Below are 26,517 nucleotides of genomic sequence, written 5' to 3'. Positions count from 1 at the left end.
GAACACTTCCTGTTTATGAAGGAAAAATCATGTAGAGCCAGTTTTGTTCTGTTTTCAAAGTGAACTTGACTTCCAATTTATTTAGCACACAATCTACTGCTGCTTTGAGTGGTTGCTGCAGCTTCGTGGCTCCATGCTGGATGGAAACAGAGTCGCTCTACGAGTCATCGTCTTGAGCCTGCCTCCCCGTTCTGTGATTGGTTCCCTATCTCAGGCGAACATTTTGTCTTGGTGGCCATGCTAACTTTCTGAGCGAAGTAGAATGTGGCTGGAAAGAGAGCATGGGTTTACACAGACTAATTGGTATCGACATCATCCCCAAAAATCCAGTATGGGTCAGGCCATATGATGTTATTACATTTGTAAAGGTTTTTAATACACAGCCAATAATATAACACTTATTACTTCACTGGCAAAAACGTTATTGGTTCCAAAATGTTATTACATTATTGGCTTACTACATTCAAAACAGGAAAAATGATGCGACATTGCTGTATTTACAATGTGGTTATCAAACATGACATTACTGCACTGAAACAGTCAACTTTAATCATTATAAATTCCTATAAACAATAAAACACATATGTATGCATAACTTGAATTAAGAAAAATGATCAAATATACATAAAATGCTACCTATATAACTTTTAAAAAAACATGGGTGCAACATAGACAACATAGATGCCGATACTGATATATATCCATATCCCATATATATGAGTCTGGCTCGAAATATCACTTTGTTTAAGTTTAATTTATTTGATAGGGGCTTTTGTAAGTGTGTGTTCAGGTCTTCATAGTTATTAATATTTGAAAGAGACAATACTACGACTAAGAACCATGGAAATGTGAAACTTTATATCCAGTAAATAACACGAAATAATGTGACATTAGTATATTATTACAGTATCAGCTCCAGTTATTACAATTGTAAAGGGTTTTTTGCCTGGCCAATAACATAATAACCAGCAAGTAATATAAAAATGTATTACATTATTGGCAAAAATGTATTATGTTATCAGCTTATTACATTTATAACAGGCAAAATGATTCTGTTATCGGCCGTTATTACATTATTGGCTGCTACAAGCTTTATACACTTCATCACCTAAATCAACAGATTTATCAATAATGAAAACAAATGTTAGTTGAAGCTGTGATGTTGTCCTTTACATCAGAACTGTAGCTGATCTTTCTGATTTTAAGTCCTGCATGTGACCTTAGTTTGGTTAAGGACGGTCAAACTTGCCTTCACCACATCATATGTGACTTTACAACAACTTATGTTCCAAAGAGATAGACTCCAAGTAAAGACAGAGAATGAAGAATGAATGCAGACAAAGACTTCTATATTGTTCTAACATCTGGAGGAGGGATGTTTGATTGTAACAATGCTATCAAGCACAGTGTGAGTGAGTGTGCATATGTGTGTGTGAGGGGGGGGCAGTAGGTTACATGGTATTGACTCCAAACTACAGACGTATACACACACACACACACACACACACACACACACACACACACACACGTGTACACACACATGTACACACACATGTACACACATGACCTCCTGTACAGCTCATCATTAGGCAGATTTGGAGACCGCATTATAAATCCCCATAGACCAGCGCAGATCAATACATATACACACACACACACACACACACACACACACACACACAGCTCCATTATCCAGCTCACTGCTATAATCTGCTCCCAAAAGGCTGTGACCTCGCCCTGTTAATGACCCCACACACACACACACACACACACACACACACACACACACACACACACACACACACACACACACACACACACACACACACACACACACACACACACACACACACACACACACACACAGCACCTCCTGCTATCACTCCACCCCACAGCTTTGACTAAGTTCTTGGTAGTTGCTGTGAGGGGCCACCCTGCAGCCACACACACACACACACACACACACACACACACACACACACACATTTAAATGTCTTCACAAAAGGAAAGAAAAGTATAGCTGTGATTTTAATATTCATTGATGTTCCAGTCAAGTTTAATAGACACACACATGAACTCATCATCCACAATTCATTATTTTCTCCACAAAAATGCTGACTGTGATTTTAAGTAAATCCAGCAATCCTCCCTTAATGGAATTAGCAATTCAGACAGACACCAGCTAAAATGATGGTTAAACACAGCTGTTTGGGGCAGAATGTGTCACATCTGGGCCTGAAAAAGCTGCAGTAAACCTGTCTATCAGTGACTTCCAACATGGCACACATTAAACATATCAGTCATCTCTCTCTCTCTCTCTCTCTCTCTCTCTCTCTCTCTCTCTCTCTCTCTCTCTCTCTCTCTCTCTCTCTCTCTCTCTCTCTCTCTCTCTCTCTCTCTCTCTCTCTCTCTCTCTCTCTCTCTCTCTCTCTCTCTCTCTCTCTCTCTCTCTCTCTCTCTCACACATACAGAGTCTCACAGGAGATGATGTCATTCCATTTTGTTGATATTTTTCTCAGTAGAACAGCAGATAGACAGATATACAGAGAGATCAAGTATCCATCACATCATTTCCCAGCCTCGGAACGGTGGCTGGTTGCTATGGCACTACTGAACCGTTACCATGGTAAACAATCCCGGAGTTGTCAAGGAGAAGTGTTGAGTTTCTGACAGAGGGATGAAGACTGAGCTCCTGCATGTTGTTGATAAAAACAGATCCGTTTTTTTGAGCAGACTCCATCTGGACTCAGTGAACAATAGCAACCAATTAAACGCTTTAAGGATCCTAGTTAATCAGATTCAGTAGAATGATACAGTCTACAGATCTTGATCAATTTTAATAATTGATTAGTCATTAGCTCTTTTTATGTAAGAACTTCAATCATTCTTTGTTCCAGCTTCTTGCATGTGAAACTGCTTTTTATTTGTTTCATATCATTGTAAATGTAAAGGTTCCGGGAGAGACCAAGTGAGGATAGGAAGAGGGGGGTTTGGTAGTTGGTGTGTGTGTGTATATATATGTATATTTATTGTAGTGGGTTTGTTTATTCTGGTGGGTGTAAATAGCGCAACAGCAGTACAGCAGTAGGGATCAATGTGATGGAATAGTATTGTTTGTGGGGTTAGCTGGGAAATTATATTGTTAAAAGAAACCCGTGAGTGGATGCCTCCAATTAGACTGGACTGGTGATAGGGGATAAAAAGCACCAGTTTCCATCTGCCCTTGTTGCTGGTCAGGTCTCTCAGTCATGCATGCTGCTGCGGAGAGTCCACTCTCCTCAGTGGTTAGCCTGCCTAGTGGCCAGTTATTGTTACTACATCTAACACTACTACTACAGTCTACAGTTAGCCAGTTAGCTGAGTTAGCCGCCGAGCTAGCAGCAGAAAGAGATGTAGCGTCCATGTTTCTGGTAGAGGTGGTGACTTTGATTGACAGGTGACACTTGGTAGGGGGCGGGGTTTCAGCGAACTCGGCAGGCACAGGCTGATTTTTATACAACTTTGAAGCCTAATTTCTGTAGTATGTCAAACTCAGAACTACAACATTTTAAGATTGACTCAAACTGGGAATCAACATCAGAGGAGAGATGTGAGCAATATGAAAGTGTGTCACACTCTAACCTCCCATCAGCGTCTCTGTCCACAGAAGCACACATCTGTCAGCAGCAGCTCGGACAAACTGTCCCAGGCTGACTGATAGCAGGCACTTAGATATCTATGATATGGGTATTAGATATCTGTGAAAGCCAGCAAACGTATTCTGTATGTGTGTGGATTTAAATGAATAGTAGTTTGCTTCCTACTTGTAGGAAACATGCCTGCCAGTATGAAGAGGTGCCTTCAACTGGAGACCACACTGGTTTTGATACTTCAGTGCGTGTGGATGTCCCCAGCCAAGCAAGGGGTCATTAGGGGTGACGTGTAGGGTGGATGTCACCAGACAAAGGTTGGGGCAGCGTGTGCTAGTCAAGGTAAGAGTTGTGCCGTCAAAATGTCTTAAAGCAACTTATTAGTGTTTTTTTTTTGGTTCATAACTTCTGTAAATCTACTAGATTTTGCTCGGGCAAGTTACAAATGTAAGTGCAAGCAGCAGCACAAATTCAAATGCTTGTGAGTTTATTGATACAGTCACAATTTAGGCTAAAGACTGATTGATTGATAGATGCATTTTAAGTTAATGTGGGTGTAGCAAACTATATATCTTTATATTGAAAGTGTATAACAACTCATTGCTTTTCAGTGATTATTGTATGATTGAAAATATATTATTTTCCTATTGTATTATACAATCAAAGAAATACATTTTCTGTTCTTGTGTACGAGATTGACAAAGACATTATTTAGATTACAGTGAGTGATTATCATTATCATACTGTAGCTTGTTTACACTCTTTAATTGCAGCTATATGATGTTATCATTGTAATTCCATTAAAATCAAATATTCTGGATGTATTGACCATCATGTTACCCACATTCCCTCAAAATGCACTTCATATACATATGTTGTATGTATCTTTTAAGTGCTTTAAATGCTTGCTTTTAATGTATTTTAATTGCTGCCCTAAAATAATTCAATGATATTTAAGAAATATGTTGTCACCAAGTAATAAAAATAAAGGAATTTTTAAAGAGGCTTAAGCAGCATTTGTCTGCAGTTCAGGTGAATAAGCTAGAATGTTTAACAGAGAGAGTGAGCAGTCCAGTCACCACCACCAGGACCAACGAGTGAGAAGTCCCTGTAGTTACTGTCATGCCAATAAGTTTACATTGCGAAATCTGACTGCTGTGCAGAGTGAAGACATAGCACGTAAGCTAGCTACTTTTTGTCTCATTTGTGATCTGAGAAACCTTGAACTGATCAAACTGAGCTGCAACAAGCACTTTTTGTCAGTGTTCTCACATAATAAGAAGAGAAGAATCTAGATCCAAGCTGGTTGCTGAGAGGCTGGATTTAACCTGAGACACCCATGGGAGTATCTGTATCTATATTCAGGGCCTGTAGTGGGCTCAGTTTTAAAGCTGGAGTAACACTATTATTATAGAAAACTAGACGACCTAGGGCAGAGGTGTCAAACATAAGGCCCGTGGGCCAGAAACGGCCTGCCAAGGGGTCCAATCTGGCTCACTGGTTAAGTTGCTGAAAAGTAATGAAGAAATGTCTGCTGATTCAGGTTGTATGTGCCCCTTTAACTAAACAGTTTGACCTAAGGCATATATTTGTACCAACCATGCCGTGCTAGACTGTTGGTAAGGGGTTTAAATTTAGGATGCATTTTGGTGGGGAGGATACTGCCACACTGCCATGACCTCAAGATATCTGAATGAAGATGGGTTCTATGGGTGTCCACCAGTCTCCACTTTACACACATTCCCTCCTAATGCTAATCCCATGCAGTGTTTTGCATGCAGTATTATTGTGTTATTTCTTCTTATTCTAAAAATAGTGTATGTGACTATTTCTGGGTCCATTAACAGTTTTGAAATTGCATAAATTGGATATGACTATAAAACTGAGACTCTTGTGGACTCGGTGAGCCAAACTGTATTCACATGTGATTATTTGAGTCCCCAAAGTAGCCGTCTACATTGTAGTGAGATCATTTATGGAAACTTGACCTCACTGTATAAAATGACCTATGCCTGATGAAAGCAAAAAGCAGGAACAAGCTTTCAGAGCATCGACAGCTTTCTTAAGAACACTGACAATAAGAGTGTTTCCAAGCAATTTCTTACAGAAATGTCCAAATGTTAAAATATTTTGATACCTATTCACAACATGAATTTTTCTATGGTGTTCCTCAAGGTGTCTTAATGTGGTATTTTGGATGGATTTTGACCATTTTTATCATTTTTTTAATGGTGAAAAATTGTTAAAATGTTCCATAATCTATGTACCAAATTTAAAAAAAAATTAGCAGCAACAGCTTAATGAGATATAACTGGACATGGGAATAGCCATCATATACGCACATCATAATGTTCTTAACCCTTATACTATCTAAACTTTGAAATTTAAATAGGTGCCTAGCCAAAAGACAATGGCTATTACAGATTCATGGCTAGAAAAACCTGACACAAAATTCTGAGCTGTATCTCAAATGAATCTTTAGGTTCCCATGTTTTAGATGATGTCTTCCACGTCTATGTGGCATAGACTGGTGACCTGCTATCTTCACCTAACCCCCCCCCCCCCCCCCCAAAAAAAAAGACAAAATGGGTCTAACATTTGCTAATTAGCACTAAAGACAAAGAGTAGCAGAGGCTGATGGGAATGTGATTCTCTCATAAAGGACTTCTTAGTTGCCAGGTTGCATTAAAATCACAGTAAGGTGGTGTAAGAGTGTGTGTGCTGCTGTACAATAAAGTGTGTTTCCTGACAAACTAATAAAGCCTCAAACCCTAATATGAAAGACAGACAGAGAGGGAGACAGGTTACTATCATCATGTCATCGCTATGGATACGCTCAATGGCTTCACAGACCCTAGGTTAATATGTAACACAGAGCTACACACACACACACACACACACACACACACACACACACACACACACACACACACACACACACACACACACACACACACACACACACACAGCCATAAAGCAGTTTAAAGAGGTATTCTGCTCATACTGAAAACTGTCTTCTGGTAAAAAAAAAAAAAAAAGTAGAATAGACACATTTTACACTTGGATGGGGTGGAAAAGTTAATGTGTGGATAAAAGCAGAATGTGACAAAGATTTAGTAATAAATGATGATGTACAGGAAGCATGTGATTAATAAGTGCCTGTATAAGTGTCTGTATATCTGACACAGAGTTGTTATCAAAATGCTTCTAAAAGCAAGAAGCTCTCTATCATCAGGATTTTCCATCGCTTCAGCTTTAACTGGTACTGGTACTATTCATCATGTCATCCATCTCACCCTAACCCGTTACCTGTTTGACTCTGCCGTCAGGAAAGCACTACAGACTGATCACAGCATGCACCAACACACTCATGAACAGTTCTTATCCAAAAGCCATCACCATACTCAATACTGCAATAAAGGCATTCTTATTTATTTCTATTATACATCCGCAATACATCTACTTCTACACAAGTGCAATGCAAGTCACATCTGTCTGTGTACTAGAGCTGAGCGATTATGGCAAAAATCTAAATCACCATTAATTGAACTTTTAACCTTGGTTACAATTAATGAAGGATTATCTCCACCCTTGATGAACAATGATGTAATTTCACAGTTTCAGTTTCTTTAGTTTAGTGTTTTCCACTGCTGCCCTCACACATGAGGATCTTTAGGGAGGTAAAATAAAGATGTTTTAAGGTGTGACGCTGTGGTTAATGTCTAGTTTACTTGATTAGAACTATGTAAAGACCATGGTTTGGGTTCAAATGATCACTGGAGACAAGTTTTACAATTCCTTAAAGATATGCAACCTTTACTGTCATGGCAACAGTGAACACCACCATTTATTGACATGAGCAAGATTAAGTCAATTAGAGTTTCTAAAAGTTGGTTTCCATTGTTTTTCGATGAATTGTCCAGCCCTACTGTATACGTAGCTAAGTACTGTGTATGTATGTTTGAACTTGACAAACTATCTGTTGGATGTTTTGTGTTATGACACCTACGCTACCACTTGACCGACTACTGCCACCCCCTACCAATTTTTTGATATGTCACTGTGAACCCAGTCTAACAGCTCTGTAAGCTGGACGTTAGATTGACAAGACAACTGATTTGGGAGGAGTCACGGCGACAACTGGCAACACCGCTGCCAGGCCGTCAGTCTGTTGTGCTGTTGAACAACTGCAGTCAATCCATCCTGTCATGTGACTGCGTGCATGGAACCAGACTCTATACAAGCATCTCTGTTCACCTTTTGTCAGTCTGACTGCCATTCACTCACCGCGCAGCGTTGTGCAGCTGCTTCACACAGTCAAACAGCACAGAATAACTAGCTGTAGAAGCAGGAAGTGTCTGCTGTCTGCTTGCCATTGTAACGGTTGAATGTTCAGACCTGGAGGTTAAGAAGCTGTGGTGGTGGCTGTGTCTCCACGCCGACACGATTCATACAACAATACACTTTTCACGCTGACCTCTTGGCTGGAAAATAGGCTTAATGTCCGCACAGCAGCAGAGCCACCGACTCTGTTTACTTTCCACACACACACACACACACACACACACACACACACACACACACACACACATATACAGAGCCTCCTCTGCCTTGGTGTGGAAAGTCACAAAAGCCGATGCAGTTTGATGTGCAGTGTGACCATGCAAGCTGACACACGACCTGCGAACAATTCGTGTGTGTGTGTGTGTGTGTGTGCGTGCGCATGGGAGGCCAAAGGCAGACACTTAAAGAAGTTGTGACTTTGCTGCAGGGCCTCGTGGGTAATCTGGTTTGACGGACAGACAGATGGACAGACAGACAGGTGACCAGCGATAACGTGTCAGACTGATGCCATGGTGACTGGACGATGGTAGCGTGTGTGTGTGACCTCTGACTTTCCTATGTATGACTAGTGTGTAAAGTTGCTGTTGTAGTCCACGTACTTGTATGAACACAGAAGGTCTGAAAAAGTAAATCTCTGTGTGTGTGTGTGTGTGTGTGTGTGTGTGTGTGTGTGTGTGTGTGTGTGTGTGTGAGTTAAATCCTCACTATTGTTTGTTAAGTGTCAGCCAGACACCGCCTACTCCAGAGCACCTGGGAAAGCAGCGTCTGGGAACTTCAGTCTGCAGCAGAATCCAGAACTGTCGCCGAGTAACAAGATGTCTGAATTCATGCAGCTTTACATTTATGGGATACATGTTGAAGTCAAACTGAAATTAAGTTTAATTAATGTTTTTTTTTTTTTTTTATAGCGCCCCCTTCATTAGTCTTCTCCAGGTTCTGATTGACAATGTCAGTACTATAGTGTGATTAATGTAATATCTGTATTATTTTCTGTTATTTCACACAGGTAGTTAACCAGCTGTGGCATCAACATTGTAAGTCATTGGTTGGTCACATTTGAGCACTCCCTGTGTGACTCCATGTTATAATTCAAATCACAGGTTAACATACGGAGTGCTGAGGTTTCAGGACTACATTTTTGAAGTTGGTATCATTTCAGATTTGTCAATTGCCCACTACAACTAGAGCCATGAAAGAGACACGGCTAATTTTAGTTAGCCCCCTTCTTAATATAATGCAGGGCAAACACAGCACTCAGATAGGCTGGCACGCCAGTGGTGGCATATCATTACCTAAAATATGGTTTCAAGAAAGTATTAATTGATAATAGTTTGAAGTGCTTTGTTACCAATGGACAGAATGCGGGTGGGATGATGCTACATTCAAGACAACTTGGAAATACGGGACAAACCCTAACCCTAACCCTGGCAACCCTACACTCAGCATGCAGGAGCTGCTAATGACTCAGCAAGTGTATAACCAAAAAGGAACACTGAGTGGCAGTCAGTGCTAACATTAGAAAGCTAGGCTAAACCCTTCAGTTACTACACTTACTTGTGCAGTGTGCAAATTTTGACAGGTTAGTGTCTATAATCAAATCAAACACATCTATTAGGTAGTTAGCAAGCTAGCATTAGCAAGATAGTGTTAGCAAGCTAGTGTTAGCATTCCCGTTATTGTTCTTGGTACCAAATCATTACAGACTGCTAAATGAACCCAATAAACCTACTGAAGGTTTATATGTGACAACAGTATAGTGTTACTGTTTGCAAAATGGTCCCTCCCCTTCTGCTACAGAGCCAAGATGGCGACCATTGAGGTGAGAAGTGTCCATAGATCCACACTCAACTTTTAGACAGTTTTGAGCGCACCATCTGGGTACTCATAGTGCACTGCATTTGTCCATACTTCTCAATGTGAACACATTTATGCACTCAAAATATTAAGTGTAACTACAGAAGAAGATATTTGAGACACAGCACAGGTTCAACTTTCCAGAGAGAAGGCTAGCTAGCTAGCTAGCTGGCTAACTAGCCTGCCACTCAGAAGGCTTACCAGTTTACCTGCTTTTTTCCTCTTTCCAAATGGAATAAAAACATACAGCATGATGGTTCCTCCTAAATGAAGTGGTCCAAAGGAAACCCAGAGGCCAGAAACTTCCACAGACAGTTTCCACAAATATGTCCACAAAGAGCTATTATCTTCTTTTGAACAAAGGAAAATCATAAGCAATAGAATTCAGTTCAACTTTAAACATGATGTATCAACATACAAGAGCACTCACTAGATGGCAGAAAACAGTAAAAGAGATATATTGTATATCTTTCTTTTAGCAGACAGAAATTACATTTTACTGGAACAAGCTGTAAACACTTCTCACCATAAAAAGGCATCATAGTGAACGTGTTAACATTATATTTATTCAGCAGACATGGACGAGCACTAGAATTCATTTGGATACACATTTGTGTCCTTTTATTGAATGAAAGTGAGACACATGAATTAAAACTTACTTATTTACTCCCCTGAGAAATATATCTGGCTCAACCACTGTTTATCAGCTAGTTGCTAACTAGTCTGCTACAGCTGGAAACAATCAATGAGAGTGATAAGAAGTTTGATGTCAATCTAATGTCTCTAGTTTTATTGGTTTGGTACTGGACTGGCCTTCAGCGTACATTAGCTATAATTTAAAGTCTCTGCAGATTGATTTCCATTGCGAATTATAGTGAACTAGACACGTGTTGATTGTAGACAGTATTTTAGCTAATCTCCCTCTCAGACAACATGATTCAATTGCTGACAACACATTACTGAGTACTTCTGAATGTGTGTGTGCCCGTGTGGTTGTGTATAATCTGTCTCTTTGTTCCAAGGGATTAGCAGATTAGCTCTCTTGTCTGATGTAACTGTGACTCATAAAACTGAATGACAAATAGGCTAATAGATAACAATGAAATTCTAATCTGGGCAGCTACTACTGCATCCGGCTAACAACTAGTTAAGCCTCATAATAATTGTATCTCATGTATACATGTTGATGATATTTCTTTCTATACAGATACAGTAGACTTTGCTTTATATTCCAGTATGCCCCTTATGGCTACATTGTGACCATGTCTGTTAGGAGCAATATTCCAGGGATTTTTAACCTGTCTTTGTTCCAAATTATACAAGGTAGTGTATTGTGCTTGAGGAAAAGCCAGAGGATTACTAAAGTTGTTACAATCTTTTCTTGAGTGGGATATAAATGAACCAAATTTCATGACAGTCCGTCCAATAGTTGTTGAGAAATGTCCCTCAAAAATGCAAATTTCAACCCCATGGAGGCACTAGAGGAGAAGCCAGGGGATCATCTAAGTCATTATGATTCATTATCTCAGGACCATGTGCTCTATGTCAGTGGTGGACTAACCGTCATTGCCATCCGGTGGTCCATCTATCTATCCATCTATCTAGGTATGTATCTTTATCTATCTGATGGGCAGTTTAATGCAGACAGTGTCAGTCCAGAATAACAGTACTACTCAAATGTGTGTGTGTGTGTGTGTGTGTGTGTGTGTGTGTGTATATATATATAATCATCTTACACTGTGACACTCACATTAGTACTGAGTCATGTTTCCAGTGTAGGTCAGCTCAGCATAGACAAACAGTCAATCTTACTGTCAGCATGTCAGAGGTTTTTACTAAATAAGTCCATCACGTTCAGCAGCCCCATGTGAGACAGTTATGGGGCCATGGAGGTGCCAGTGGGGGCCCATGTGGCTATATCTGTGGTTTAAAGGTAGATTCATCAAAACACAGAAGCATGTAAAACTAATGTCACCAAATGACTTTTCCCACTTTCCCTCCTGCTTGGTTCATATAGTATACACTGGAGCGGGGGGAAGCTCTGGCAGGGTTTTAGAATATATAAAACCTTCATGGATTCAGTTATTATTATATAATTATAATTATTTGCAGTGTGAGGTATCCTGTCAACAGTTTTATATGTGATAATAATTTTATAATGGAGGTCGATTTCATCTATTTTACAAACACAGAAGAAGGAGACCTTTTCCGTAATTCCAAATGTTTTTAACTTCACCATAATCTAATCGATCATTTGATTTTCTTCTATTTACCTACTTTGTTTTGCATTGTTGTTGTTGTTTCTCATTCCTTCTCAGTGGTCTTTTGAGGTAAAATAAAGATTAATAAACATAATGATCATTTTCAAATTAAGTGTGCACATGATATTATTCTCAACCTCTCATGTTACTCGCATGAGTTTGACCGCTGGTTCGTTTGGGTTTATTTGCCCCAAATAGCTAAAAATACATTTTTGCACATTAGCTGTAAGCTAGCGGGCAACAGCAGTCACTAACCATGTCTGAGGTGGTGTGTCTGTGAGTTTGTGTTCAGTTCAGTGTCTGACTGAACTCAGAACTCACCAGGGACTCTGGTTCCTACTGTTATCTCCCTCTAGACCAGTGGTCATTCATAAAGTCCCATGATACACACACATTTTTCACTCTAGTTGACATTTGCAACTTGTGCGGCTGCGTATTTACAACAGTTTGCATTGCCCGGGCCATCTTTGCTTTGATTCTGTATGTAATTGCACCAAATGAAAAATTTACTTTGCATTCTATCTAAACACAGCTTTAAACAACTAGGTAAATGAATGTATCATTTTATGAAACAGTGGTGCAACCCTGGGCTGAAAAAATGGTTCAACCCAAGTTCTCGACGACCAATAAGAATGACACTCACTTGCTGAAAATGGATACGTTTGAAAAGCCTGCCCCTCACACTGCATGACTCTCTGAGAGTGTGTTACCTGTGAGCAGCTCCTTCAGGGTGTTGTACCAGGTGTGTGTGTGTTCAGAGGAGGCATTGTGGAGGTGCAGTGTCTCCTCCTCCAGCCTCCTTCCTCTCCTGTTGCAGCAGAACAGCGCCATGCCCAGCACCGGTCCGCCCGACTGCTGGCCCACCGCTCGCCTCCGCTTCACCTTCACAGCAAACACATCCTGCAGCAGCACCATATCTGGCTGCACCACACACACCTCACCTGCAGACAGAGAGTTCATACTCACACCTGACTGTACAAATCAACCTTTACTATTAGCATGAATGCAGACATGAACAGAGTAGAAAGAAAAAGCTCATAATGAACTCCAGAGACACAATGGAGGCTGAAACCAATATAGCACTGTAGCCTAAATATTTTTTATCAATAAATAAAGCATTTTCTGATACTGTTTTATGATAGAGGGCGTTTACAAAAGGATGAAATCCAAACGTCCAAAACGAGGCACCAATAATCTTTTAGGCAGAAATAATAGTGGTGTTGCTCATTTTGAAAGTACGGAAGAGGATTAGGGCCACTGTGAAAAAAAAAGTGAGTTCTGACTTTTTTCTCAGAATTCTGACTTTAAACTCAGAATTCTGAGAAAAAAGACAGAACTCACTTTTTTCCCACAGTGGCCCTAATCCTCTTCTGTATGAAAGAAACAAAGACAATTAAAGCTGCAAGCAGCGGCGAACGGGCCCTTGCCCCCCCATGTATGTTGTTTTACAGATACAATAGGGCTTCATGCTGGTCAGCACTCGGGCCCTAATAACTTTGTTTTTCAGGTATTATAGGGCAGTTCCCAAAAAAATGTCACCATGGCACTCAGGGGAGCACTAAAGTAATTATGCTTCAACCTCTGGGGACCATGAATGCCTTTACAACATTTCATTGCAATCCATCTGTGATGGACCAGCCGGGATAGGAATCGAGAACAGCTTCCAGTTTAGATCAGTTCCAAATTGTCTAATCCATTGGAATCATATGCCTCTGAGCTCATCAGTTCCTCTTATTGATGCTCAGGTGTATGGTGTTGATGTGTGAGGACACTGCAGCCTCCAGACCGATCTTCAGCTATCTTGTAGTTCATTTTTTTTTCCATAATATTTTTATTTGAGTTTTTCCAAGTTACAAGAAACAAACAGGAACAAGGACAACAAACAAAGGGACAGCTCAGACATTATACAGGCAGACAGTTCTAGCTTGGTTGAAAGGGGAGTCGGAAAGGCATACAGATTGAATTATACATATCCGATACAGGTGGACATAGAAAAAATAAATAAATAAACATTGACAAGTTATTGGTTAATAATCCCTTGTTCAAAACCACACCCAGCACAGTTAGACTGGGGCAAAAAGTATAGTGAGGTATAATAATCCTAGACATCAAGGTTGGCAGTGTCACTCATTTTCAGATATCCAACAGTTAATATATTAGCTAGGTTGGAACCAATGTAATGCAAATACAGCTCCCATACTTTGTAAAAGGTATCAGTTGTTGAATGCAGTAGACATGTGAGAAACTCCATGGGCATACATTGCATAATAATTTATTTTTCTCTCAAATGTATTTTTATTAATTTTCTCACAATAACAAATGCATGTACAAAATATCCCATCCCTGCCCTTACCCTCCCACGCAACTTAACAGGCTAATATGCGGTGACATTCAAATACATTAATCAATTGTTCTTCATTCCTGGAGTGATAGAGGTAGTAGCTGGAAGTCAGGTTCAGTTTGAGGAGAAAAAGATGGGCAGCATAAAACACACAACAATATGCACTTCAATACTATTTCAACAAGTAGGCATCTCCATACATATTTAAATATGCATACACATACTAGAAAGACGGTAAATAATAACAAAGAAAAAGTGTTAATGATACAAATATAGGTGGTTATGATATCACATATGTGGGGTTATTGACATAGAGACATGCTGAAAGCCACTAGTGGGTCTGGAAACCATCAAAGTGTTTCAAAAAAGGTCCCCACACCTTCTCAAACTTTTCTTTGGAGTTATGTATAGAGTAGTGTATTTTTTCGAGATTTAGGAACGACATAACCTCCAACACCCACTGCGCATGGGTGGGCGGGGCAGCATCCTTCCATTTCAATAGTACTGCACGTCTAGCAAGTAGAGAGGCAAAAGACAGTGATCGGTGTTTGGCCGGGGTCAGATATGGCTGGGTGCCCCGCATAGTACCAAAGATAGCCACTAGCGGATCAGGCTCTATATTTAGGCCGACAATGAGCGACATTGTTTGGAAGACTTCCCTCCAGAATTTCTCCAGACTAGGACACGTCCAGAACATGTGGATAAGAGAAGCCTCGTCTGTCTTACATTTGTCACAACATGGATGTACATTAGGATAGAAACGGGCCAATTTGGTTTTTGATATGTGGGTTCTGTGCACAACTTTAAATTGTAGCAGACAGTGACGGGCACAGAGAGAAGTGCTATTTATCAATGCCCAGTAATAGAAACGAAAGTTGGGCAGTGCCATGCCGCCATCTTTTTTAGATTTTTGGAGGTGTGTCTTATGTAGTCGAGGCGACTTGCCCTTCCAAATGTAGGATGAGATGACAGAGTCTAGAGAGTCAAAAAATGATTTAGGAACGAATGTTGGCACAGATTGAAAAGTATATAAAAATTTTGGTAGAATATTCATTTTTATCTAATTAATTCGACCTGCCAAGGATGTTGAAAGAGGTGACCATTGCGATAGACAACGTCTTGTGTGATTTAGCAGAGTAAGAAAGTTTTCTTTGAAAAGGTGCATATGTTTTTTTGTTACAGCAATGCCAAGGTAAGTGAATTTGTTTTCCACAATCTTAAAAGGAAAGTTGGTGTATGCCACTGCTGACGTCCCCTCACTGACTATAAAGAGTTCAGACTTATTCAGATTTAGTTTGTAGCCTGAGAACTGGCTAAAACCATTCAGTAAATCCAGCAGGGCAGGTATTGAGATATCTGGATGCGAAATGAAACATAAAAGGTCGTCAGCGTACAGAGACACCCTATGTTCAACACCATACCGCCGTATACCATAAATCTTCTCACAGTTGCGTATCGCTATTGCTAAGGGCTCAATGGCCAAATCAAATAGAAGCGGGCTTAGAGGGCACCCTTGTCGGGTTCCACGACTGAGGGTAAACGGTTGTGAAAGCTGAGAGTTGGTCAGGACAGACGCGACAGGACATGAATATAAAAGTTTTATCCAAGTGATAAAACCAGGACCAAAGCCAAATCTTTCCAACGTCACGAATAAATATGTCCACTCAACACGGTCGAATGCCTTCTCTGCGTCCAGAGAGAGGACACATTCAGGAGCCCCACTGGAGGGAGAGTACAGAATATCAAACAAACGACGTGTGTTGAAATATGAGTGTCGGTTTTTGACAAAGCCAGTTTGATCATCTGATATAAGTGATGGTAGTATGCTTTCCAATCTACGGGCCAGAACTTTAGCTAGGATTTTGGTGTCAACATTTAAAAGAGATATTGGCCTATACGAGGAGCACTCAGTAGGGTCTTTGTCCTTTTTGGCAATAAGTGTGATGCACGCCTCGTAGAATGAGGATGGGAGGTTACCTTGTTTGAATGAATCAGATAAAACTACACTTAAGTGAGATGAAAGGAGAGGGGAGAATGCCTTAAAAAATTCTGCTGGAAACCCGTCAGGCCCAGGGGATTTACCAGATTGCAAACAGAGAATAGCTGCAGCAACCTCCTCCTTCGTTATAGGTTCCTCTAATTTCAATTTAGTGTCAGTAGAAAGTGTAGGGATATTGAGGCCACTTAAAAAATCATTCATTGATTGAGCGTTAGCAAATTCAGAGGTATATAGTTTGGAATAGTAGGTCCTGAATGTGTCATTAATCTTCACATGGTCTGAATTGATTGTCCCATCCCCCATTTGAATTCTCGTGATATGCCCTTTTGTTCTAAGTCCTCTCAGTTGATTAGCAAGCAATTTCCCTGCTTTGTCACCATGGATGTAAAACAGACTCTTATTTCGCAAAAGTTGACGTTCTATTTGGTATGTTGAAGCCAGATTAAATTTAGTTTGAAGCTCAACTCGCTTATTGTAGAGATCAGGATCTTTAACGAGAGAGTATTTATGATCTATTTCCTTAATTTGCTTGGCCAATTCTAAACGTTCTTGCTGGGCCTTCCTCCTCATATTTGCTGTGAAAGAAATTATTTGTCCTCTGAGGTATGCCTTAAAAGCATCCCAGACTACTAAGGAGGATACATCAGGAGTGGCATTCAGCTGGAAGAATAGAGATATGTGTTCCTTTATAAATTTCACAAATTCATCATTTGAAAGCAGGATTGAATTAAAAAGCCAGTGCTTTTTAATTTGAGGAAGGTTAGGCAAAGCCAGGGATAGTACGACAGGGGCGTGGTCTGAGATCACTATTCCCTGATAAGTGCAGGAACGAGCATATGGTAATAATTGATCATCAATACAGAAATAATCAATCCTAGTGAAAGTGTGGTGGACATGTGAGAAGAAAGAGTACTCTTTTTCACTTGGATGGAGGAACCGCCACACATCAGAGACACCAGAGCTAGCAAGAAAGGACCGAATGAGTGAGGCCGACTTACTCACTCAGGTTTGGGGGAGGAACGGTCCAGCACAGGATCTAGCCAACAGTTGAAATCACCGCCGAGGATAAGAGAGTATGAACTCAGATCAGGGAGGGATGAGAAAAAATTTTGGAAAAAATTCACATCATCCACATTTGGAGCATACACGTTAGCAAGAGCTACATTTATATCATATACTTTCCCTGTAACGATGAGGAAACGGCCATTAGTGTCTGATATTACATTGTGGTGTACAAAGGGGATATTTTGATCGATAAGAATTGAAACTCCCCTCGACTTTGCTTGGAAGGAAGAATGGAAGTGCTGCCCCGCCCACCGTGACATCAAGCGAGAATTATCAGAACCCCAAATATGTGTTTCTTGTAGAAAAATAAATGCTGCTTTGAACTGTTTAAGGTGAGAGAATATTCTCCTCCTTTTAACAGGATGGTTTAGACCTTTAACATTCCAGCTAACAAGATTTAATACTCTATCCAATTCCTTCAGATAAAAACACAGGTTGATGAGTACATATAGTATGATAACTCCAGGTAATGAATCCATGACATGAACATGAAACAATAGATAAACAAATAACCGGCTGCACAGCGCTTGTGTGAGCCCATGAACCAATATTAGCCTTAGAATACGCCCCCCCCCCCCCACCCTCCCACCCCACACCAAGACAGCTGCAAAAGAACATAGCAGCAAGCTCATACAATTACCAAAAGAAAACCTTCCCGTTGCTTCTTCTTCATCTTCTTACTCCTTATCTTATTGTAAATATTCACAAAACACTCCTAAAACCTAATTTTAACCATACTGGGAACAATAATAAAGAGGTAGAACCCAGAAAATCAAAATTTCTTCTGCGAGGAAAAGAGTTATGTTATTATTATAATTACTATCACTACAATGCTAACATTATAGTATAATAGTAACAACAATAAGAATAATAACATAATAATAGCAGCAGTAATAACAACTACAGCAATAATAAGAGAACAATAACAATTATATAATGAAGAAATCAGTAATATAACCATAATATGAACAATATCACCATATTGTCATATCAATATAACAGTTCACCGAATATGACATACTCACGGTCACACAGGTGTAATAAAAGTGTGAAAGGCACCTTTATGGACAGCGTCACTAGTTGCAGGCCAGTTTAGCCAATCAGAAGTTGGTAATAACAGACAGGTGCTTGTTATGTAAAATTCTCCGTGCCGTGGAGTCATTTACGGTATGGAGGATGAAGAGGTAAGGCCGGCGATGTATCTCCGTGCCTCCTCAGCCGACCGTAGCCACTTCTTGTCGCCGCTGGAAAGTGTGATCCGGAGCCGGGCGGGATACAGCAGGGAGGGCCTAAGCCGCGCTTGTATAGATCCGCCATCACCTCCCTGTACTCGGCGCGCTAGCTCAAGACCTCGGCGCAGTAGTCCTCCACGATCCAAACCGGCCGACCGCGGTACTCCAGTTTCCCCCTCCGTCGGGCCTCGCGGATCAGGAGCTCCTTTTGCTGGTAGCGGCCCTCAAGGTCGACCACTTTTGCCGCCAATTTCGTGTTGCTCTCCCGGAGATTGGAGCAGACGTTTTCCAGCTCGGTGACACGCTGGCTCAGGTCATCAGACGCCAGCTCGAGTGATGAAAGCCGCTGGCTATGTTAATCGACCACGGAGCGGACTTGTTCAAATTTTTTCTCCAGCTGAGTAAAAGAGGTCCTGAAGTCCGCGGCCAGCGCCTCCCTGTGCTGGTCGAGTAGCTGAGCCATAGCAGCCATCGATACCGGTAAGCTAGCACCGGCATTCTCGTCTTTCTTTCCAGATTTACCGCGGTTCGAAGACATTATTATATAATTCAGTTCAAAACATTTTTTAAATATTCAATGCAAATCGCCCAAATGACAAAATGATGGAGTGAGTGAGTGGATTTAGTTAAAGGTAGGCAGGAGCTCTAACGCGTGCGTCTACTCCATGCGGCTGTCAACCGGAAGTCCATTGCATAATAATTTTATGCCAGTTTTTCCTCGTCGGAGGCTTCTCCTTAATCCAAGACAACAAGATATTTTTCCTAGCAGCAAAAGTTAAGAGATTAAATAATCGCATGTGGTCTCTGTTAACTATATTCTTGTCCGGGAGGCCAAGAATAAGGCGTATAAGATCTGGGTCAACTTCCACGTTAAATATCACACTCAACTGTTCTATTACACCACACCAGTATCGTTCTATTTTAGGACATGACCACATACAATGGATATAATCACCCACTTCAGTTTTGCATTTAAGGCAGAGAGGAGACAAGCTGGAGTTCATTTTATGACGAAGGCTGGGTGAGATTTGCAACCTATGTATGATTCTCAGCTGAGTTGACCAAGTTCTGTTGCAAATAGAAATTCTCTTGGCAGCCCTAAAAATTGCACCCCAGTCCTCAGCAGGAATTTCCGCTCCAAAATCTCTTTCCCACACCTGCTTAGTGGCCACAGTACTAACATTAGTGCAGGACCTCAATATGCCGTAACAAAAACCAATCAGACCTCGTCTAGGGCTGAGTAGGAGGGCCTTCTCGATTGGAGAGGTTTCTGTGTGAGTTATTAAAGTTGTACGGCGGAGTATAAAATCTCGCACCTGCAGGAACCTGAAAAAAGTGATGCTGGGGAGGCCATGTTTTTCCTTTAACTGATTGAAAGACATCAAAACAGGGCCATCAAATAAATCTATGAGTACTGTTACACCACTGTCTCTCCATAGCTTAAACCCTGGGTCATTAAGACCTGGAGGAAAATCAGGGTTCCCCTGAATTGAAGTAAGGGGAGATGTTAGACTGGATCGGCCCTCCCAGGATCTTGCTAATTTCCATGCTTTCAGTGTATTAAGAACAATTGAGTTTGAGCAGAGTCTTTTCACTAGGGTTGTATTTATGAGAAATAGCAAACTTCGGAGCGGACAGCTACATTGGGCAGCCTCTACATCCAGCCATATAGAGGATGGATCTTCCCTCAGCCATTCAGCCATAAACCTCAAATGAGCAGCCACCTGATACCATTTCACATTCGGGAGGTCTAAGCCTCCAGCATCACTCGGTAAATACAGTTTAGATAGTTTTAACCGAGGCCTCCTCTTGTTCCAAATAAACGAGCTCAGCCAACCTTCGATAATCTTAACTGCCTTGTTTGAAAGAATAATAGGGACCATCTGGAGTGGATATAAAAGTCTTGGCAAGATATTCATTTTGATGAGTGCTACTCTACCAAGCCATGAGAGTGGCAGGAGCGCCCAGCGGTCCAGATCTCCTTTTATGATGTCTAAGAGAGGGGTAAAGTTTGCGCTGTACATTTGGGCAAATGAGGGGGTTATATGTATACCAAGGTATACAAAACCTGAGGGGGACCAAGTGAATGGAAATGGGTCAGGGGTTTGAGGAACTGCATTAAGAGAGCCAAGTGGCATAGCTTCAGATTTAGAGAAGTTGATCTTATAACCTGAAAAGGAACTGAACCTAGAAAAGATGTCTACAACACTGGGGACTGATTGGGTCGGTTTCGTTAAAAACAATAACAGATCATCTGCATATAAATTAATCTTATGCTCTCTTTCTCCAACAAAGATTCCAGATATTGTGGGTGATTGGCGTATAGCCTGGGCCAGCGGCTCTATGGCCACTGCAAAGAGAAGCGGGCTCAGCGGGCAGCCCTGGAGATTCCCACGCTGCAGAGAGAAACTTTTGGATCTTAAGCCATTTGTAATGACCGCTGCTTGTGGGTCATTATAGAGGATCCTAACCCAATTAATAAATGTATCACCTAGACCGAAAGCATTCATTGTATGGAAAAGATAGGGCCATTCGACGCGGTCGAATGCCTTCTCCGCATCGAGAGAAAGCACTAGACCAGCATCCTCCCGTTCATGCATAAGCTGGATAATATTGAGGAGCCTCCTCACACTGTCAGAGGAGTTCCGACCCCTTATAAATCCAGTTTGGTCTGTGTTAATGATACAGGGGAGGAAACGTTCGAGCCGTAGAGCCAGCAATTTGGAAAGCAGTTTCAAATCAGAGTTTAGTAAAGCAATAGGCCTGTAAGAGGCACAATTTTCAGGACATTTGCCCTTTTTTAAAATAAGTGAGATATTGGCCTCCCTTAATGATGGGGGGAGGATTCCTGTTGTGGCCGAATGTTCTAGCATAGCTAAATACAGATCCAGAAACAAATTTGAAAATTTCTTAGAAAATTCGCATACAAAGCCGTCAGGGCCCGGCGATTTTCCTGACTGGAGCTTGGTTAGAGCGTTGAGAATTTCCTCCTTTGAAAAGGGGGCATTTAGGATAGTTCTCTGCTCCTCTGAAATCGTGGGGAGATCAATGTTGGAGAAAAAGTGTTGCATGAGTTGAGGAGAATTTTCACTATGTTCAGCTTGATACAGATTCATATAGAAAGCTGCAAACCTATCATTGATAACTTTTGTTTCAAAAGATCTATTGCCTTCAGAGTCTGTGATTGACACGATAGTCTGTGACTCTGTTCTCCTTTTGGCAAGGCGTGCCAGGTATTTACCAGGCTTGTCACCAGATTCAAATAGACGTTGTTTTGCAAACTTTAGGTTTTTCTCAGATTGCAGGGTAAGCAGAGATTCTAGAGCTAAACGAGTAGCATTTAACTCCCTCAGCTTGACTGGACTTGGGTCAGCCAAATAGCTTTCATTAGCTTGGGACAGTTTTTTTTCTAAATGTTGTTGTTCCTTGGTTCTACGATGCCTCCTGCTGGCTGTGTAAGATATGATCACACCTCTGGAGAAAGCCTTACATGTTTCCCATAAGATAGCTGGGCTAGGAGAAGAAAGAGCATTAGCCGCATAAAATGCATTAAATTCAGCAGTAAAACGAGAGGTGAAATCATCATCACACAGCAGGATGGAGTTAAATCTCCAGGACTTGAAAAATCTATTTATCTCTCGGAAAGATATGTCCATGTAAATTGGAGCATGGTCACTCACTGCTATGTTACCAATTTTACAAGATACTACTGAGTGCAACAATCTTTTAGGGGTAAAAAAATAATCTAATCTAGTGTGGCATTTATGAGGATTGGAAAAGAATGTAAATTGTAACAAAGAAGGGTTAAATGTCCTCCAAACATCAGCAAGATCAAAATCATTACAAATTGAAATGAGGGTTTTGGCTTGCCGACTAGGTGGGCCATCAGCAGAGGGGAGCCTGTCAAGCTGGGGGCTAATATGACAATTAAAATCCCCTGCAATATAGGAATAGTCAGAAGCTAATTCGTCAAAGTCTGCAAAAGCTTTAGTGAGAAAATCTGGAGGGTGTCCTGGAGGACAGTAAATATTCATAAAGATAACAGATTTCCCAAACAAAATACCCCTGATAATCACATATCTACCACTGCTGTCTTTTATAAAAGTAGTGGATCTGAAGGCAATATTCTTATTTATGAGAATAGCAACCTCTCTACTATTAGATGCATATGACGTCATAAAAACCTCCCCAACCCAGGTATGTTGTAACTTAGCAAGGTCCCTTGCTCTAAATGGGTTTCTTGTAAAAATGCAAGATCAATGGCGGCGCCCTGTGAGGCTGCGGCCAAGCCGGCTCCCGATAACAATGTGTGTTTTATGTTAAATGTACCGTCCAAATCGTCTCCGAAAATCGCATACGACAGAAGTACACTACTGGGACTTAGAAACAACAACTGTGCAAAGGATATATCCGGAGTTAACTTCGCCATGGATCGAGAATCTCTTCTCGGTCTTGGAATAATGTCCCGAGACAACGGAACCTCCGAGGCAGCGGGCTCTTCCTCCCCCACCAGCCGGAACTGGAAGCAGCTGAAGCGGCGGTGGAGTCTGAGCATACGCCGGAGGAGAAGGCGAGGTTGCCGCGGCGGCATCACACACAGATTGAAAACAAACCCTCACAAAACAGCACTACCATCTATTCTTCTATCAAACGTCCGCTCGTTGGAAAACAAAATGGACTATCTCACGCTGGATTTAACCACACAAAGAAATGTGAGAGAATGCAACGCCATCATCCTAACCGAGACGTGGCTTCATAACAACGTTCTGGACAGCGCCATTAAACTGGATGGATTTACAACATTCCGCGCGGACCGAAACCACGCCAGTACGGGTAAATCTCGAGGAGGTGGTGTGTGCATTTATATCAACAACAACTGGTGTAAAAACGCTGCAGTTATTTCAAGTCATTGCTCAGAGAACATTGAGTTTTTAACCCTTAACTGCCGTCCATTTTACCTGCCGCGTGAATTCAATACCATCAACATCACAGCTGTTTACCTCGCCCCCAGCGCTAACACAGAGGAGGCTCTCTCCATTCTGTACAAGTCAGTGAGTACACTACAAAACACACACCCGGACGCGGTCTGCATAATCGCTGGCGATTTTAATCAGGCCAAATTGAAAACAGTAATGCCACACTACCACAAGTGTGTGAACTTTGCTACAAGGGGAAAGAACACACTTGACCAGGTCTACACTAACATCAGACAGGCCTTCAGAGCTGTTCCCCACCCTCACCTGGGTTCATCAGACCATCTCTCTGTTATGTTAATCCCAGCCTACAGACCTCTGTTGACGAGAAGCAAGCCAACTGTGAAACAGATCAGGGCCTGGCCAGAGGGCTCCACAGCAGCTCTACAGGACTGTTTTGAATACACAGACTGGTCTGTTTTCAGGGAGGCGGCCACTACCAACCGGGAAGTCAACCTCACCGAATATACAGACTCTGTAACAAGATACATAACAAAATGTATGGAAGATGTAACCGTCACCAAGGACATTACAGTAAGAGCAAACGAAAAACCCTGGTTCACCAGGGAGGTACGTGAGCTCCTGAGGGCACGCAACGTTGCTTTTAAGTCTGGGGACAAGGAGGCCCTCAAGTCTGCCAGGGCCAACTTGCACCGGGGCGTGAGAGCAGCCAAGCGTGCATATGGACAAAAAATCAATTCGCACTTCACAGACACAAAGTACCCAAGACGCCTGTGGCAAGGCATCCAGTCAGTCACAAAATACAAACCATCCCCCCTACCATGTGAGGACAACACAGACTTCCTCAACTCACTCAACACCTTCTTCAGCTGGTTTGAAGAAAATAACACCACAACACCCACAAAAAACCCCACAAACCCAGACAGCACAACACTTCAACTGGACCCAGCCGACGTGAGGAAGACCCTACTCAAGGTGAACCCCAGGAAAGCTGCAGGGTCAGACAACATACCCGGGCGCGTGCTCAGAGACTGTGCAGACTCACTCACTGACGTCCTCACAGACATCTTCAACACCTCTCTGAACCAAGCCATCTTACCAGCAAGTTTCAAAGCTACCACCATCGTACCACTACCAAAGAAGTCACCAGCAACATCACTGAACGACTACAGACCCATAGCACGCACTCCCATCATGATGAAGTGCTTTGAGAGACTGGTAAAGGTCCATCTAACATCCATCCTCCCCACCACTCTGGACCCATACCAATTTGCCTACCGCCCCAAGCGCTCCACTGATGACGCCATAGCAACAGCACTCCACCTCTGCTTGGCTCATCTGGAGAACAAAAACAGTCATGCACGGATGCTGTTCATTGACTTCAGCTCTGCGTTTAACACCGTCATCCCCCAACATCTGGTGAACAAGCTGAGTACAATAGGCATTAGCACTTCACTGTGCAACTGGCTGCTGGACTTTCTTACAAACAGACCGCAGACAGTCAGAGTCGGAAACAACTCCTCAGCGACCACCATCATAAACACCGGGGTGCCGCAAGGATATGTGCTATCCCCCCTGCTGTTCACGCTGATGACCCACGACTGCTGTGCCAGATTTGAAACGAATCACATCATCAAGTTTGCAGACGACACAACAGTGGTGGGCCTCATCAAAGACAACGATGACTCAGCATACAGAGAGGAGGTGCAGCAACTCATCGCCTGGTGTGAGAAGAACAATCTGCTTCTCAACGTAAACAAAACAAAAGAAATTACTGTGGACTTCAGAAAGAAACAACCAACACACATCCCACTCATCATCAACGGCAGTGCAGTGGAGTCTGTGAAAAGCACAAAGTTCCTGGGAGTGCACATCACAGATGACCTCTCATGGACCACCAACACCACTGCGCTAGTCAAGAAGGCGCAGACAAGACTCCACTTCCTGAGAAGGATGAGAAGAGCTGACCTTCCCACCTCTGCTCTCTCCATCTTCTACAGAGGTGCTATTGAGAGCATCCTGACCAGCAGCGTCTCTGTTTGGCACGGCAGCTGCCTAGCTGCAGACAAAAAGGCGCTACAGAGGGTGGTGAGGACTGCAGAAAAGATCATCAGGTCACCCCTACCAGCCATCCATGAACTGTACACTTCACACTGTTCCAAGAGGGCAATGAACATCATCAAAGACATAACTCATCCAGCACACAGACTGTTCTACCATCAGGGAAGCGGTACCGCAACCTGCGGTCCCGCACAAGCAGACTGAGAAACAGCTTTTTTCCACAAGCCATCAGACTCATCAACACACTGAAGAAAAACCACATGAACATTCCAAGGTCACTGGATGACATTCCATGAACATTTCCTTCACCATGCCACTGGCACTTTACTTTACTCTTGCACTTTGTAGAGAGACCACAGACCTACACTTTCACTTTACTATGACCACTGATTGTACTTATGCTGTTATGTGTGTGTGTGTGTGTGCGTGTGGTTGTGTATTATGTCAGTATTTGCACACTGTGTGTGGGTGTGCGTGTGCGTGTGTGTGTGTGGTGGTGGTGGGGGGGGGGGGGGGATTTTTTTTGTCTATGTCTTTTTACATGTCTTTTTAACTGCACATTGGAGACTGGTAAAACGCAATTTCAGACTTCTGTGCTAACCCTGTTACATAGATTTTTGACAATGAAGTTGAACTTGAACTTGAACTTGAACATGCTCTCTCTTCAGAAAAGATAATACAGTCCTCCTCTTAGCCGGCTTGTGCAGCCCCCTGACGTTCCATGAACAAATTTTAAGGGTATTCAATTACATTTGTTATTATGCACATGAAACAGAAAAAAAACACCCTGTAGAGCC

At 41.9% G+C, this 26,517-nt stretch overlaps 1 protein-coding gene across 1 annotated transcript in view; it reads right to left on the bottom strand.

The window, feature by feature from the left end:
• Positions 1 to 26,517, bottom strand: part of cerkl (ceramide kinase-like) — a 77,327-nt gene that overhangs the window by 19,259 nt on the left and 31,551 nt on the right. The window contains exon 4 of the mRNA XM_053328322.1: positions 12,799 to 13,029. Within this exon, the coding sequence (XP_053184297.1) occupies positions 12,799 to 13,029 (231 nt within the window). The remainder of the gene's footprint in view (positions 1 to 12,798; positions 13,030 to 26,517) is intronic.

This window comes from Scomber japonicus, chromosome 11 (assembly GCF_027409825.1).
Source record: "Scomber japonicus isolate fScoJap1 chromosome 11, fScoJap1.pri, whole genome shotgun sequence".
Lineage (NCBI taxonomy): Eukaryota > Metazoa > Chordata > Actinopteri > Scombriformes > Scombridae > Scomber > Scomber japonicus.
This window is presented reverse-complemented; position numbering and strand designations above follow the sequence as displayed.